At 33.2% G+C, this 18,716-nt stretch overlaps 1 protein-coding gene across 2 annotated transcripts; it reads left to right on the top strand.

Moving 5' to 3' along the window:
• Window positions 1-13,699: 13,699 nt before the first annotated feature.
• LOC107639756 (2,3-bisphosphoglycerate-independent phosphoglycerate mutase) lies at window positions 13,700-18,361 on the top strand. Of its 2 annotated transcripts, none has more exons than XM_016343350.3 (10): window positions 13,700-14,010; window positions 14,249-14,414; window positions 14,768-14,895; window positions 15,318-15,468; window positions 15,550-15,753; window positions 15,947-16,371; window positions 16,474-16,666; window positions 16,751-16,846; window positions 17,490-17,645; window positions 17,901-18,361. In XM_016343350.3, exons 2-10 carry the CDS (start codon window positions 14,253-14,255, stop codon window positions 18,063-18,065), a joined length of 1,680 nt encoding a protein of 559 aa, XP_016198836.1. In that variant the 5' UTR covers window positions 13,700-14,010; window positions 14,249-14,252; the 3' UTR covers window positions 18,066-18,361. The 2 variants fall into 2 exon arrangements, with proteins under 2 accessions (XP_016198836.1, XP_016198835.1); XM_016343349.3 differs by having other exon boundaries at window positions 13,777-14,010; window positions 14,243-14,414.
• Window positions 18,362-18,716: the final 355 nt, after the last annotated feature.

Below are 18,716 nucleotides of genomic sequence, written 5' to 3'. Positions count from 1 at the left end.
ACTTGTGCTTTCCTTTCAATCCACGTTAAACTTGGGAAATCCCAAGTTCAACATGGAGAGATGCATGTGATTTCCCTTGGAGTTTTCAAGCCCACGCTGAACTTGGAAGGAGCCAAGTTCAACGTGGAGGAGGCAGAGATTGCTGGAGAAGAAGTGTGCATTATTATACATCGTTGGAAAGCCCTAAAAGTTAGCTTTCCAATACCACTAAAATCACATCAATTGGACCTCTGTAGCTCAAGTTATTTTTGTTTGAGTGCAAGGAGGTCGGGGTTGAAAGCATCATTCGCTTTCTTCCTTTTCTGCTACAAAATTCCGTCAAATCCATCCGAATGCTATCTGAAATAAATAGAATTGCACACAACTCAAAGTAGCATCTATAGTGGCTAAAATATATTTAAATCTTGATTAAACTTCAACAATTTCAATGCAAATTCACTAGAAAAAGATAGAGACGATCCTCATGCATCACCTCATTACTCTTAAAGTATTAAGATTAATCTCTAATGGCAACACTGCATCATGGTCATACACCAATTTATAAGGAGACGTACTTATCGATCATCTAGGTGAATTTCGATAAGTCCATATTACTTGGCTTAAAGTCTCATGCCAAGTTTGAGCTTTGTGACCGATTTGCTTCTTAATCAAGTTGATCAATATTTTATTTGCTGCCTCAACTTGACCATTCGCTTGTGCATAGTATGGAGTTGAAGTTACCATAGTAATATTTTTTTAAGCTGCAAAATTTTTAATGCATTGACTAGTAAACATAGTCCTCTGATCTGTACTCAAAGTTTGAGGAATTTCAAATTGATGAATTATGTATTCCTCTATGAAGTCAATAATTTCATTTTGTCCTGTCTCTATTAAAGGAACAGCTTCAACCACTTTGTAAAATAATTAATTGCCACTAGGATAAATTTATGATTTTTCGAAGAAGTTAGGTGTATTATTCTGATCAAATCCAAAGCCTAATCTCGAAAAGGCCATGGCTTAATAATTGAGTGTAATTTGGAGGTTGGAATCTATTGTATCACTCCATGTCGCTGGCACTCTTGACATGCTTTCGCATAATCGATACAGTCCTTAAGCATAGAAGGCCAATACACTCGATCTCGTCGAAGTACCCATTTCATTTTCATCCTAGCTTGATGGGCACCACATATATCTCTATGAACTTTTCCTAGAGCAATATCTTTATCCGATTGACTTAAACACCTAGAAAGGCTACCATGGATGCCTTTCTTGTACAATTAATCAGCCATCAACACAAAATTCATTACTTTTAATTTAATTTTCCGATCCACCCGAATATTGGAATTTTTCAAATATTCAGCAATTGGTTTTTTCCAGTCATCATCATCCCATTCGTCCATAATCAAGGCCTCTCTTTCTTTGATGGGTACCAGAATTTGACAAACTTTTGCCAATTTCTCCAATGTTTCAAGGAGTATTTTATATCTCGATGCGATTTGGGCCAACTCATTAACAATTTCATTACAAATCCTTGGAATGTGAATCAGAGATACTTTTCGAAGAGACACTAACAACTCCCATGCTATCGATAAATACTTTTGTAACTTCTCGTTATTGCACTTAAACGCTTTAGATAACTGTTTCAAAACCAATTGGGAATCCCCAAGGATTTAAACATCCAATTTCCCTTTACCAATTAAAATTTTTAGTCCCAATATTAAGGCCTCATACTCAGCTACATTATTCGAGTAAGGATATTTTAATTCAAAAAAAATTATGACGGAGCACCTTCTGGAGAAATAATCAAGATTCTAACTCCAGCACCATTCTCGTGTTTCGAACCATCAAATACAGTTTCCGACAATTGGACACTACATTGATTATATTTTCCCATTGGTCATTAGGATTGTTCGAACGATCTACTAGAAAATCCGCAATGACCTGACCTTTCACGGCCTTGGCCGGCACATATTGCAAATTGAACTCTATTAAAGCCATCATCCATTTTCCTAACCGACCTCTTAACATAGGATAAGATAACATGTATTTTATCAAATTAGTCTGTGAGATTACTTCATAATTTTTGCAACCATGTAACACTTTAACTTCGTACAAGCGAAATGAAGAGACAAACACAATTTTTCGATAGGAGAATATCTTGTCTCTATATCGGTTAGCATCCTACTAAGATAATAAATGGCTCGTTTGTAATGACCTAATTTCTGCAGATCTGGATCACTATCAGTCGTTAGGTGTTACTTCCCAGTAGCCCTATGAAACTCTAGACTCGATAATATTTACTACATATGAGCCTTTTATACTAACAAAATCGCGTATGTTAGTTTATTTTTATCACGTGCTTTTCTTAACAAACCCGTTAGCAATAAGCAATAACATTATCAGAGATATACAATATAAAATAAATATCAAACTAATAGTAAAATCACTGGCAACAAGATTACAGAAAAACTTTCATACATATATACGTCTCAAGTTCTACCCCTCAAAAAAATGCTACAAAAGTAAGGAAAAGTAAAGTCTAAGGAATAAAGATCATCTATCCTACATTCTTCTCACCATCAGGGCACAAGTCTGCAGGCATCATCTCAAGGCTAGTCTCGAGCATCTCCTGTAGGGTCCGAAAATACATGCTCCTCTGGTACCCTTTTGAACATAATTGCAGTGGCGGCAGTCAAGTCGGAATCCTCCATCTGGGGGAAAAAGGAAAAGGAAAGGGTGAGAACCTATATGGTTCCCAGTAAGGCGACACCGTGAAAACACGTCTCTCTCATGAAACCTAGAGTTCTAACTCTATCGTAATAACTCCCTTGCTAAATTCCTTGGCTACTTCTGTATCGCAGCTTTGACATAACTCTAACTTGGCATCTTCCGTTGGGGTTAATGCCGCTCCTTATGCTATTCTTTATGGCTATTGTTCCTAGTTTTATTATCTTAATCTAAGCTTTGGAGAACTTGTGATTATACAACTTTAAATACAAACAGGAATTGGAGAATAAAAAATTAACAAGAAGCAGATAGCACGTAGTAGAAAGAATAAACAGTAAACAATCACAATCAAATGCGCAAACAATTTATGATGCATGCATGTTCCTAGTGCAGGCCATGAGCTCATGCGTCGGTTGTCTACCCGCAACCCGACGTTACTCGGGGCGAATCCCAAATATGGTATCTTTACTGTGTCAGTTAGGATATCTTGGCATCACGGTAAGAGACAGTGTTATCAGTTAGGCGAACATTCCCGCATTAGCAACCTCAGGCTATCAGTTAGGCGGACACTTCTGCATTAGCAATTTGGCACAAGGCCCATTCAACTTACATTATGCTATCAGTTAGACGGACATTCCCACATTAGCAATCTTAGGCTATCAGCTAGGCGGGCACTTCCGCATTAGCAATTTGGCACAAAGGCCCATTCAAACAAACAGTTCTCATAAATCATTATCCATTCATGGTTTCTCATTTTCTTTCTTTTCATCATGCCTTCGCATCACCTTAGTTTTATCGATTTTTAGCAAATCGAAAGTAGTTCGATATCTAGTGGTCTGGGAGCGAAACCTACTCCTCTATGAGTACCAGTTTTCTAAAGTGCATCATAGGACTTTTTCGATTGAACAAAATTAAAGAAAATATGAATGATAACCAAAATAGACTTTGAAATAAATTGGCTGAATTTGAAATAAATTGCATTGAATTTCAATAAAATAATAGAATGCCTTCGATTAAATCAAAGGACTTTTGAAATTGAAATTAAAGTACTGAAACGTAAAATTAAACAAGGAAACTAAATGTTGTTTGAAAGGTAAATTTGCAAGAAAATAAAGGTTACAGAAAATATAAATAAAAATTAAAAACGTGGAAGGAACCCTACAGAAAAATGACTTGAATGCAGACTCAGAAAGTTTCTGGGATGTGAGTGTGCTTGAGTATTTTTCTGAAGTAAAGTTTCAACCCTTTCTTCATTAATCTTTCATCTATTTATAAAAAATTCTGACCAATCAGATTCAAGAATAACTTCCACACATGCTAATCTTACCATTCCTGCTCTTTATGTGCAACGTGTGTAACCGCAAAAATCATCTTCAAATTACCTTCCTCGACTGAGTGAATCGACTAGCTCCTGTTTCTCATTCATCGACAAATCTTTTTTGATATAATCCTTCATTCTTCGAAATAGAAATCTATTATATTTCAAGCTCGGTATTTCTCAAAACAAAATATTTTTTATCAATAATATCCTTCGTTTTAATCTTTTTCACCAACCTTTTTTTAGTATTGATTGGATTAAAAAAATTCAAATTGAAAATATTGTATAAAATTAAACTGTATTAAAATATGTAATATAACCGTTTCAAGATATTAGTAACGATATGCTAAAAAATTGAATTAATTTAAAAAATAAAAATTAAATTGATATTATTTTAATAGTAAAGTTTTTCATAATAATACACATATCTCGTTTACCGTGTAAACGAGATAATTATGAATGTATTTCATTTACACTGTAAACAATATATGTATATAATCATTTCGTTACACCGTAAAAAAAATATGTTACGAGACCTAAAAACATAAATAACGTCCAAAATACCTATTTCATTAAATAAAATAGTTAAAATGTTTATTAAAAAAATTCTATTTTAAAAGTCTTAAATAATTTTTTAAGATTAATTTTAAAATGACTAAAATATCTATTTAGTTAAATTTAAGTGAAAAATAGCACTAATTATAGAAAGTCTAAAATACCCATATAAAATTAATTAAGATTTTTTTGTATGTATTAGAAATTTAAGCTCGAGTTAATTTATATAAAAACTAAAGTAACTTCTTAAGATTAAATTTAAAAATACTAAAAATACCTTTTAAGATTAAAGATATTTAGTTGTATTAAAATTATAAATAATTAAAAAAACTAAAATAAAAATTTAGTTTATTTAAGAGGGATGCTCTTTTAATATTAAAATTATTAAAATACTCTTAAGAAGTGTTTAGAAGAGAGACTGAGACTAAGAAATAAAAATTGTTTAAGAGAGATGTTTTTTAATGTTAAAACTATTAAAATACTCTTAGGTAGCATTTAGAAGAGAGATTGAGAGAGAGAGAGACAGACTTAATTAAGTCTCTGTATTATATTTAGTATAACATGTACAGAACTGAGTTATGTCTCAATATTTTGTTTGGTTCAATATAAAAATAGAGATTGAAATATATAAAATTTTAAATTATCCTTTCTATTTTCAATGAAAAAAATCAAAAGCAGAGAACCCTAACCCAAAAGACTTCGAACCATAGATTTTCACCATCACAACAACCACCACTCTTCACCGTCATCGTCGAACTCTTCATCCACAGCCACGGTCACCACCACACAAGTGCCCTACCTCTAATGACTCTATGCCCTCCTGGTGGAAGTCCATCTCGAAGGCACGCTCTGGCATCCATGCCACTGCTGCCATCTTGCATTTCTCCTTCGCCGAAGTCCTTTCTGAACTCGCAGATTCCGACCGCCTTGCTCTTTTCCTTCTCTCCTGCCCTGTCGCCTACTCCGCTATCTCCTCCTCTCTACAAGGCTCTGCTTCCAAATAGAGAAAAGAAGAGAGGATTGAAGAGGAGCTGAAGAACGACACAAACATAGTGGCTAACCTTGTTCGGAGACTCACCTTGTTTGTAGTGGGTTCAGTGACGATGAGGTTGTGGTGGTCCTGGCGGCAGCGACAAGGCACGGGCTTTCGCTAGAGCTCTTCGATGGCGATACAAAGGAAGGAGATGAGAAGAACGGAAGAAATTAGTACAAAGGATAAAGTTGGAATTATTAATTTGGAATTGAGAGTATTTTTAGAAAAAACTGTTAATTAAATTTCAGTTTCTATTTTTAAAATTTTAGCTCTTTGTGTCTTCATTTTTTGAAAGTATTAAAGAAATTAAAATTTTAGTTTTAATCTTAGACTAACAATAAATATAATACTAAATTTCAGTCTTCTAATTTTAGTATTAGACTATTAGTTCTACAATACAAATACTATTTTACAGGATTAATTAAGATTCTTTAATTGTATTAGAAATTAAGAGTTGAATTTGATTTCAAAAAGACAAATAGTTTTTTAAGATTAAAGTTATGTCTTAAAAGGTTATTTGATCGTGTTAGAAAGCTAAAATTTCTGTTGGCATAGAACATGGAAATTAGTTAAAAATTTGCCTCGTTTTTATAGGTACCAAGTTTCAAAATGAATCCTTTCATTTTGTTTTTTTTTTTTTTAATTGTAAAAGCACAATTAAATACATAAAACAGTATATTTTAATATCCATGTTTATTTGGAGAAATAAGAGATTTTTTTATTTAAATAGAAAAAAGACCCACAGACCCACGGATATTGGATGCGCATACTTCGAGAATTCTAGTTCTAGAGGTTCTATACCCAAGATGAGAAGTTTTGGTAGCTTTACTGTGGTTCCTCTTCCACAGAATTCCCGTGTGCTCGTTTCTGTGGGATTTGGGGCACGTGACTCTGAAGTACTTTGATTCTTTGAATCATAGAAAGAAGAGGTGCGTGCATATATTATTGGAAAAATTTTAAATATACGAAAAACATCGGTTGAATTATTTTAACGGTTAATTTTAATTAATATATATTATAAATATTTTTTATAATTTAGATTAATAATTAAAATAATTAGAATATTAATATTTTTGATACATTTAAAATTATTATTATTATTATTATTATTATTATTATATTAAAAAAATTTCAAATATTGTTAATGTTTTAGTAATTTTAATAATTAATTTTAATTATAAAAAATATATAATACATATTAATTGAAATTAACTGTTAAAATAAATATTTTTAAAATATTTAAAAATTTTTAAATATATTATATTATTGTTCCTAAATAAACTCAATAATTAAGAAGCCCACACTTACGAAGCTCCAACAATGATTTCGAATAAGAAACGATAATTGTAGTTGAAGTCTAGTTAAGATGAACATTTAAAAATTTTTAAATATATTATATTATTGTTCCTAAATAAACTCAATAGTTAAGAAGCCCACACTTACGAAGCTCCAACAAAGATTTCGAATAAGAAACGATGATTGTAGTTGAAGTCTAGTTAAGATGACATGTTGGTTAGAGAGTAGAGGGGAACAATGATAACCATGAATAATGGATAAAAAAAAGTAAAATTAAAATAAAAAATTAAATTATTAATTAATTAATTAATTTTAAATTTTAAAATTTAAAAAATTAGTGTTAGAGTACAATTAGGATCAATTAGATTAATTAGTATCATTTAATATATTTGAATATTTATTATATGATATTACGTATTTATTATTTCAATTCTCTTGACACCTATAAATACCTTTTTATACTGAATCATTTTATACAACTTGAATACTCACAAATATTTTTTTAATTGCTCATTTTTCCTTTTCAAACATGGTATCAGAGCCATGGTATCCTCCTTAAGAATGGTAAGTTGGTTTTTTTTTCTGGTGAAATCATCGTACTTTCATACTTTTCTTCCGTGTCATTTTTTTTCTTTCTCTCTTGTCAATGCTTTGATGCTTTTCTTACCTCACCGATTAGCTCATCCACTACTTACTTATTCTCATGGAGAAACTATATGTTTTTCATCACTTTTCGATAGTTTGTCATCTCATCGTACTTTGTCACTTTTCAGCAATTTTCTGACAGTTCACCATCTTTTCAGCAGTTTTTCGGCAGTTGGCCACTCTTGACAGTTCTGTCTGCGTTCTCTTCTGGCAGTTCGTCTGCGTTCCGTCCAACAGTGTGTTTGGGTTTAGGGTTTATGGGTTCAGGGTTCATGGCTCAGAGTTCAAGGTTTAGCGTTTAGGGTTTAGGGTTTAGGGTTTAGGGTTTAGTGTTTAAGGTTTAGGGTTTAGGGGTTAGGGCTTAAGGTTTAGGGTTCAGGGTTCAGGGTTCAGGGTTCATGGTTTAGGGTTCAGGGGTTCATCTTGACTTGCTTTCGATTAGGTAAAAATTGCTAATATACAATTAATTATGTCTTTTATAGTTGAATCTTTTAGACACCAGATCATCGATTCAGTCAAGCTCCACTCTTTACAATTCACCATATATGAATTATCCAAGAGAGGACTATACGAGTTTTAGTTTTTATTAATATAAATTTCTGTTCACTCATGAGCAAATTTCGGTTCACCAACGTTATAGGAGGGTTAATTTCTGACTGTTGTTAGTCTTTAATGAATAGTAACTTTTTTTGTGAAATTCTTTATTCCAAAAGTTAATTTTTTCTTTATTGAATAGTCAATTTATTTTGCTATGTCAGAGAGTTCAGGTGTTTCTAAAACTGAATACTGGTAGAAATATTTTTTTATAATTAGCTCTGTATTGGTGTAATGTGTTTGTAACTTTTGGTTTGGCCGATGTATTAATTTCGGTTCACTGTGTTTTTTGGTGTTCCTAATGTATTGGTAAATACATTGATTGCAATCATTGAGAACTTGGAACAAAACAGCAGCCAGACAGTTCCAACAGATATATGAATTAACATCTCAGACTGACAGAAAAATGAGTAATCCATCTTGAATCAGATATAAATATACATTGATATTAAGAATAGATATATACATTAACATTCACATTAATATTGACATATATACATTTGAAAGAAGCATTGTTTGCTTTTTTAACAAGTTAAACAAAATATTGTTAATTACAACCAGTCAATCATAGTATATGCTATTTACTATCTAAATTCCCAAATGTGAATTTACAATAAGGGCTATAGAGGGCAGCAGATGGTTTCGGGAGTCTTATTGCTTCAGATTCCCAAATCACTTGGTCTCTGATTTTGTTCATTTCGTGCAACAGACCGGACCATATTGGTACCTGAAGTCATCAATATCTTCTTATATTTTAATTGAAAGGAATTAGTTACATAAGCAATGAATCCAACTGAAATAAGAACAATATCATTCAAAGCCCTAGTTATACTATAAAAATGCAATCACAATAACCCTAAATCCTGAACATATTAAATATCAAGTAAATCAAAATCACAAAGGCCACCGAACCGAACAATGTTCATATGGTGAATAAATGGTGATCAACTTTCAATCAACAAGAATAGTATTTCTCCATGCAAAAACAACGCTGAAGAGAGTAACAACCAATTTCAAATTTGATTCAAAGCTCTAGTTATACTGTAAAAATGTAATCACAGTTACCCTAAACCCTAAACAAAGTAAAAGAAGGCCACCGAGCCAAATGTTATTTATGTGGTGAATAAATGGTGATCAACTTTCACTGAACAAGAATAACAACCAAGTATAAAGCCCTAGTTACACTATCCACTGAACTGAATGAAATAAGAAAAGAAAGAACTTTATTAATTTAGAAAGTACTTACTTGTGTCCAAGCTTTATATTTATATCTCTTCCCGCTTTTGATCTTTTGTGGATCAATTGTTTCGAGCCATTTCATGACGTATATTCCACAATCATAGCTAAGTAAGAATTGAGTATAATATGATTAATAGTATACAAAATAAAATACACTAAATATAGCACTATAGAAGAGAAAGATTTTTACTTTGTACGTTGACCATTCAGTTGGATATACTCTGCTTCTTCTCCCAGTCCGTCGTCCATTAAGGGTTCCGCCCCAGCGTAAACCCTCATCTGAGAAAATATTAATCCCTGAAAGCGACACAAAAATTGGAAAAAAAAGTAACAATAGTGAATCGAACTCATTTCATGTACTAAATAATTTGAATAATTTACAAGAAAATAACTTACAACAAATTTGTTCAGTTTCACTCTCGATTCAGGTATATCTTTTTTCGGCTTATTCACATGGTCAAGCATATAGAATTTCTTTTTGTTGACATCGGCAATCCACAACCACCAATGCGCTCCATTGCAAATTGGCACAAATAGCTGAAATTTGGAAAAATGATAGAGTATTTCAATCAAAACAATAGCAAACGAGAGAATTATTGAAGAATTTTTAGAAATTACAACTTACAAATGGATGCGATGCAAGTTTTCTTTTGTCAAGAAACTGGCGGTGGTGGGCATACTACTCAATATCGAATCGGTAGGCCTTGTTTGTCCTTTAACCAGTGTAGTCCACGCCATGTGTTCCCAACATAAAATTCTGCAAAATGAACATCAGTTAAATCACATTTCCATCGAACTGAACACAATTTATATTCTGAATAAAACGTGAAAAATATTCAATCATCAAGAGAAAGGTTTTCTTCATGCAAAAGAACTCAACAGAATACATAACAATCAGGTGAATCAATATTAACATTCCCACTGAACCGAACAGCAATCAACAGGGAATAAGAAATTTAGCTTACCACAATATCCAGCGGCACAATGTATATTTGTTCCTGATACTTGTGAACTTTTATTTGATTGAGAATCATGCTATGTATACTGACCACCTATAGGAAGAAAATTTATGAGATATACTGTATAAGAGTGTTTAGAAAAATCATTAACGTTAACGCAATTGGCAAAGAATTTACCGCGGCATGCACTTATTCTTTAGGCATTAGAGACATGAAATATTTTCTTAACCCCTCGTAAAGTGCCTTATGTTCCGGATTCAGTTTTGTTTAATCAAACTTGTCATAAAAAGATTCTCTACAATATTTTAATAGCAAAAAATTAGCCAAAAAGGCTTAGTTTAATTTTCTGTACACCAATGAACGGAAAATAAGCAGGAAGTGGAAAGTTTATTACCGCCGGTGTTTATGCCTAGTGCAGCTGCTACCTTGCAAGGAGTTATGTATATTTTTTCCTGGAGAGTTTTTAAACATCCCTTATACTCATCAAAGCGATCAACCAATTCTCTTAACAGGGCGTGAGAGATATTCATTTCTAGGACATGTGCCAGTGCACCAAATCCCATTTGTTCAACTATATCTCTCTTTTCTTGACTCATATTCCTAAACATTGTTGCTATTGCCTTTGTTTGGCATCTGCAATCATGAGTTTTCTACAAGTTTTGAAACAAAATGTGAGGATATATTTATAATACAAAATAGATATTATTTGAACAAAAGCAAATAAATGTATTTAATGTGCTTACGTTATAGTGTGGCTTCTCTATTTTTGTCACCATTGTGTTGTTGTCTTTTGCTGTAATAAAAAAATTTGGTTAATACTTCACTCAATACACTGAAAAGCACAAGCATGTATATCTTAATCAAATTAATTAAAATGTCCCAGCCCACCGAACCAAACCCACTTAATGCACTGAATAAAACATGATAAATAATGAATCAGCTAGACTAGTTACACTATCCACTATCTACTCACATACATTATTCATTGAACTGAATGAAAATAAGAACAAATTTAATTCAAAGCCCTAATTATACTATAAAAATGCAATCATAATAAAGCCTAAACCCTGAACACAGTAAATATCAAGTGAATGAGAATCACCCAACCCACCGAACCGAACTCAATCCATGTGGTGCATAAATGATTATAAGCTTTCAATTATGAAGAATAGTATTTTCTTCATGCAATAGAAATTAACCGAATAGAGTAAAAATCAAGTTCAAAGACCTTGTTACACTAACCACTGGACTGAATGAAAATAAGAACAAATTTGATTCAAAGCCTAGTTATACTGTAAAAATGCAATCAGAATAAAGGCTAAACCATGAACACAGTATATATCAAGTGAATGAGAATCACCAAACCCATCGGACCGAACTCAATCCATGTGGTGAATAAATGATTATAAGCTTTCAATTATGAAGAATAGTATTTCTTCATGCAATAGAAGTTAACTGAATAGAGTAACAATCAAGTTCAAAGATCAAGTTACACTAACCACTGGACTGAATGAAAATAAAAACAAATTTGATTCAAAGCCTTAGTTATACAGTAAAAATGTAATTAGAATAAAGCCTAAACATTGAACACACTAAATATCAAGTGAATGAGAATCACCCAGCCCATCGAACCGAATACAATCCATGCGGTGAATAAATCATTGTAAGCTTTCAATTATCAAGAATAGTATTTCTTCATGCAATAGAAGTTAACTGAATAGAGTAACAATCAAGTTCAAAGACCTAGTTACACTTACCACTAGACTGAATGAAAATAAGAACAAATTTGATTCAAAGCCCTAGTTATACAGTAAAAATGCAATCAGAATAAAGTCTAAACCTTGAACACAGTAAATATCAAGTGAATGAGAATCACCAAGCCCACTGAACCGAACTCAATCCATGTGGTGAATAAATGATTATAAGCTTTTAATTGTCAAGAATAGTATGTCTTCATGCAATAGAAGTTAACTGAATAGAGTAACAATCAAGTTCAAAGACCTAGTTACACTAACCACTGGACTAAATGAAAATAACAACAAATTTGATTCAAAGCCCTAGTTATACAGTAAAAATGCAATCAGAATAAAGCCTAAACATTGAACATACTAAATATCAAGTGAATGAGAATCACCCAGCCCACCGAACCGAATACAATCCATGTGGTGAATAAATCATTGTAAGCTTTCAATTATCAAGAATAGTATTTCTTCATGCAATAGAAGTTAACTGAATAGAGTAACAATCAAGTTCAAAGACCTAGTTACACTAACCACTGGACTGAATGAAAATAACAACAAATTTAATTCAAAGCCCTAGTTATATAGTAAAAATTCAATCAGAATAAAGCCTAAACCCTTAACACACTAAATATCAAGTGAACGAGAATCACCAAGCCCACCGAACCGAATACAATCTATGTGGTGAATAAATCATTATAAGCTTTCAATTATCAAAAATAGTGTTTCATAAACTTTCAATCATCAAGAATATTATTTCTCCATGCAAAAGAAGAACTGAACAGAGTAACAATCAAGTTCAAAGCCCTACTTACACTATCTACTGAATTGAATGAAAATAAGTAAAAATTTTATTAAAAGCCCTAGTTATATTGTAAAAACGCAATCAGAATACCTTGATCTACTGAACGAAGGAAATCAATCCAGTAAAACTAAAATGCAAATAGGAGAAATGCTATATTTCAAGATTTCAAATGAACAGTAGTTTTTTTTCATACCTTTGTTAGTCTCTGTTGCTGTTTTCGTTCGTTTTTGCTTGTTCGTGGCGAAATCTTATCGCGATTCTTCTCTAGTAGTGATTTTCGCAGAGAACGTGACTGAAATTTGAGTGATTTTGAGAGAAATTCGAAGAGAAGGAGTGGTTTCGTGTTGAGGAAGAAGTAACGTTTCTTCATAATGAACGTGAAATAACGAGGGGATTTTCGGCGCGTGTTTTTACACTTCATTAATGCGTGTGAATTAATTTGAGTTTGGACCAACTTGGTTATATGGATGTGTAACTAAGCCTGTTTATTTTATTAAATCAAGTTTAATTCCAATTAAACTTTAATTAAATATTTAAATATTTAAATTTTACCTCAATTCAAATTAAGTAATCGCGTGAATCTCATGAATTAAATTGAAAATTTAGTCAAATAGAAATATTTGAAGAATCAAAATTCAAACTTGTTCGAAGATCTAGTGCCACTTGAATTGAGTTATAATAGTGGCATAAACTTTTCATATTCAAAAATCAAAACTTCAAATTAAATACTTTTTTATACTATTTATTTATTATTTATTTACTCTTGTTTCTCAATTAAAATAAAGAAAAGAAAGCGAAAACATTGAGCGTGAAGAATGATGCTCAACGAGATGCTTATGCCTTGTTCCATGCCAACCTATTAACGAAGCACTAATTAGAAGACACTAGTCTCCATTTCAATTAAAATAATTAAATAAATAAATGGAAAAGTTTGTTTCTTCCATGCCACTAGTATTTATATCTAACCAATCGCATATGCAACACAGGGTTTTGCTCAGTTAGGTTAACGCATCATCCACCTCTTTTTTACAGTTACACCTAACCTCATTTGATTTCGTATCTCTTCTTTGTTTTTGCCTCCTTCCCTTACTCACTCACTCCCTCATTCTCTCACAAATCAGGTATCTCTCTTCTGTTATTCCCATCTATCTACTCGTAATCTCCATTAACATTTAATTTCATTTATTTTAATCTAATTTAATTTAATCCATAATATAAGATAGATTATGAATTGTTATTACTATTATTATTGTTGTTGTTACTGGTGGTTTCTGAAATGTTTTGGATTGATTTTATTTGATTTGGATCTGAAATTTAAAGAGAGAATGAAAAAAATTTGATTTTTTTTCTTAGTGTTAGGAATATGGGAAGCACAGATACCAAGTTTAAATTGGCTGATCACCCAAAGCTGCCAAAGGGAAAGCCAGTTGCTGTGGTGGTTTTGGATGGATGGGGTGAGGCCAACGCTGATCAGTACAACTGTATCCACACCGCTGAAACTCCAACCATGGATTCCCTCAAAAAGGTAGATATATAGATATAGATACTACATGGTATATGCACCCTTTTGTGGAATCTGAAATCTTTTTCTTTTTGCATATATTATGATATATTCATTCATATAATGATAAGATCTAAAAGATTGGTCCCCCTTTTCGGGGTGTATACGTTTGCTTGATCCACTTTCTGCTCATGTATTGTTATGATTCCTAGTTTTTTTTTACCTTGTCATTGGTAGGTGAGAGGCCTTCTCTTGATTTGAAGTTTATTTAACTGGAAATTCTGAACCGGTGTTATTGAATGTCTTGAATTTGTATGATTATTGATGAGATAGAAATGGAAATGAATGGTGGGGTTGGTTGGTTTTTGTTGTTGTAGGGTGCACCTGAAAGGTGGAGATTGGTGAGGGCTCATGGTACTGCTGTGGGACTTCCTACAGAGGATGACATGGGCAACAGTGAAGTCGGTCACAATGCTCTTGGTGCTGGCCGCATCTTTGCTCAAGGGTAAGGCTTTTTGTATTTGTGGTTAAAATTAATAGACTAATAGCAATCAGATGTTTCTTGCCATTTTATTTAACCTACTGGTTTCTTCATAAGGAATTGGTTTTCTGGAGTTTCTTTAAGACTGTTACTATTAGATTCATAGAAGCAATAAATGTTAAACGTTCTTGTTTTTTGAAAACAATTGAACTTTGCTGTCGTCGTCTATTGCCTAGTTTTCCTTTGATGGATTTTTCGGTTAATTGTATATTACTTTGACTTGGAACTCTGTATTCTTAAATATTTGGTTCATTTAGAATTTTCAGATGTTTACTTTTGGTGTTCCTTTTCTTATGTGTACTCCTTAATCCTTAGCCTTTCTTGTTAAAATGTTCTCCTAACTTGTCTGAGGATTGGGATTTTGTGGTGTTTATTGTTCATTCTAGTGCCAAGCTTGTGGACCTTGCTCTTGAATCTGGAAAAATTTATGAAGGAGAAGGCTTCAAGTACATACAGGAAAGTTTTGCCAATGGCACATTGCATCTCATTGGGTTATTGAGTGATGGTGGAGTCCATTCCCGACTTGATCAGTTGCAGGTGAGGATTGGGGGGTTGGAACATTTGTTTCTCCATGTTTGTGTGAAGTTGATCCTTTCTAACTAAGCAATTTTTCTGCAGTTGTTGCTTAAAGGTGTTAGTGAGCGAGGTGTTAAGAGAGTCCGCGTACACATTCTTACAGATGGTCGTGATGTTTTGGATGGCTCAAGTGTCGGATTTGTAGAAACTCTTGAAAATGATCTTGTCAAGTTGCGTGAGAAGGGTATTGATGCAAGAATTGCATCAGGTGGGGGTCGTATGCATGTTACAATGGATCGATATGAGGTACTGCATAACATTGCCCTTCAGTTTGGTCAAGTCAAGAATCTTTCAATACCCATATAAGATTAAAATAAAAATATTTAATAAGCCATAAGCATTTTGTATTTGTTTACAAAAAATATGCTTGACTTGCGTCTATTCTTTTTCTCTTTTTACCTTCTCTCTCTTGTACTAATGGTTTTGAAACAAACTGCAGAATGACTGGAATGTTGTGAAACGAGGGTGGGATGCTCAAGTTCTTGGCGAAGCCCCTCATAAGTTTAAAAGTGCTCTTGAAGCTGTCAAGAAACTAAGAGCAGAACCAAAAGCCAATGATCAGTACCTGCCTCCTTTTGTCATTGTTGATGATAATGGGAAGGCTGTTGGACCAATTGTTGATGGTGATGCAGTTGTTACATTCAACTTCCGGGCAGATCGTATGGTTATGATTGCCAAGTCTCTTGAATACGAAGACTTTGATAAATTTGATAGAGTCCGTTTCCCCAAGATTCGCTATGCTGGAATGCTTCAGTACGATGGTGAATTGAAGCTTCCTAGTCATTATCTTGTTTCTCCACCAGAAATTGACAGGACTTCTGGTGAATTCTTGGTGCATAATGGTGTTAGGACTTTTGCATGCAGGTGAGCTGTGACTACTTTAAATATTAATAAACCACTATTCAGAAGTTTGGATTTAGCTTTAAATATAATCGTGTTGACTTGTTTGAATTTCCTCTTCAACAGCGAGACTGTTAAATTTGGTCATGTCACATTCTTCTGGAATGGAAACCGCTCTGGCTATTTTAATCGACAACTGGAGGAATATGTGGAAATTCCTAGTGACATTGGGATTACATTCAATGTACAACCAAAAATGAAGGCACTGGAGATTGCTGAAAAGGCTAGGGATGCCATTCTTAGTCGGAAATTTGATCAGGTAAACGATGAATCATCAAGTGACTCAGATATATTGCGATGTTATTAAACTTCCACTTATTCTTCTATCTTATGTGTTGCACAGATCCGTGTCAACCTTCCAAATGGTGACATGGTGGGGCATACAGGTGATATTGAAGCGACAGTTGTGGCTTGCAAGGCTGCTGATGAAGCAGTGAAGGTACGCACGACGATTAATTTTCAAATTTTGCTGGACAAATTTTGCTGGAGCACTTTTGTAAATACAGCTTGTTATTTGTTTTTGTACCCTCTGCTGGAAATTTGAGAACTCCATGTTTACTATATAGGGCTTTTAGTATCGCGATTAAAATTGGCACAACAGTGTTTTTGGTAAGAGCTATTCATGTGAGAAAAGTATATTCTGTCTATTTCTCTCTTAAAATGGCAAGGCCATGTTCAATATCAAATTTCATTATCCAATTTTGTTCTGTTTCTTTGGCATATTATTTGGTCAACTGAAGGGAAGCAGGTGAGCTGTCCCTAATTCCCACACCGCCACTATAAATGTCACTGTACCACAATAGACATTAAGGGTATGATCGGCTGTGGGGTAAATATTGGGTCGGAATTTCATGGATGAGTTAGAGGTGTAAAATTGCACATGGAGTTAGTCCATGACTGGTTAACTGATTCTGTCTTCAGGAATACTTCTTTTGTTGCATTTAGTTTTTAATATGCTAGTGCTGAATAGGTAATTACTGCAAGAAATAAATTTGTGCTAAAAGGAGAAAGAACAAGATAGTTGTGAAGACGAGTAGTTAATCAGTTGTATTAATTAATGTGTATGTGCATTTGTTATGCAGATGATTCTTGATGCAATTGAACAAGTAGGTGGAATTTATGTCGTCACTGCTGACCATGGCAATGCAGAGGACATGGTCAAGAGAGACAAATCGGGAAAGCCTCTTCTTGACAAGGAGGGAAAGATTCAGATTCTTACTTCACATACCCTTCAGCCGGTAAGTCATGCAAATTCTAGCTGGTCCATTCTCCGCTTTACATGAGTAGTGAATTTGTTGAATATCTAGCTAATTTTTGTCAGGTAATAAGGCAGAGATTCATTGTTTAATGTTAATCACAACCTAAACAGATGTCTAAAAATATAGGCATCCATGTTAAAAACAGCGAGTAATGATATAGCCTCTTAAAAACATTCCTATGTCAAGGTTAATTTTGGTTCTAACTTTCTAATTACTTCTGCCTTGCTTGTTAAGGTGCCTATTGCCATTGGAGGTCCTGGATTGGCCCCTGGTGTCAGGTTCAGAAATGACGTCCCCGATGGTGGGCTGGCCAATGTAGCTGCGACCGTGATGAATCTTCATGGATTTGTGGCTCCCAGTGACTATGAGACAACTCTCATTGAAGTAGTTGATAAGTAGAAAACTGTTAGATAAACTATAATGTGCACAACTACAGGGAAGGCTGGAGATTGCAGCCCTTTTAAATAATTCGAAAGTTTTGGTCTCCTCCACACATATGGCGGGGTTTTGATTTTTCATTTTTTGAAGAATTGTTAGTGAATCAGTCTGCGGATGACAGAACAGGATAACTTATTAATGGCCATTTGAGTGTAGCTTTTGTTTCTTTTTTTTTTTTTAAAAAAAGGAAAAGAAAAAAAAAACTCTTTGATTGTCCTTAATAATTATTGAAACATTATGTGATTTTTCCAGTCAAATATGGTAGGTTTCTAGTTATGACTCTGATGTTTGATGTCATTTTGGAATGCCGCCTTAGCTGATTTTGTATATTGAGGTTGATGAGAGGACGTTTTGTTCAGTGCAAAGGCAAAGTTTCTTTGAATTTAAAAAGTAGATGTCAATTGTTGAGTTGGTAGATAATGTAGAACTATATATATATATATATATATATATATATATATATATATATATATATATATATTAATATATATGAAAAAATAACTCGAGCAATGAAAAAGAAAATGAATGAGCTACAGTTAACCAAGGCATTATTTTTTACTTCTCAAGAAGATTGTTACATTTGTTCTGTCTCGGTTTTAGTTAAGTATTTAT

This window comes from Arachis ipaensis, chromosome B4 (assembly GCF_059453495.1).
Source record: "Arachis ipaensis isolate K30076 ecotype BB chromosome B4, ASM5945349v1, whole genome shotgun sequence".
NCBI classification, from domain to species: Eukaryota; Viridiplantae; Streptophyta; class Magnoliopsida; order Fabales; family Fabaceae; genus Arachis; species Arachis ipaensis.
The sequence above is the reverse complement of the archived record's forward strand: the minus strand, read 5'-3'. Positions and strand labels throughout refer to the sequence as shown.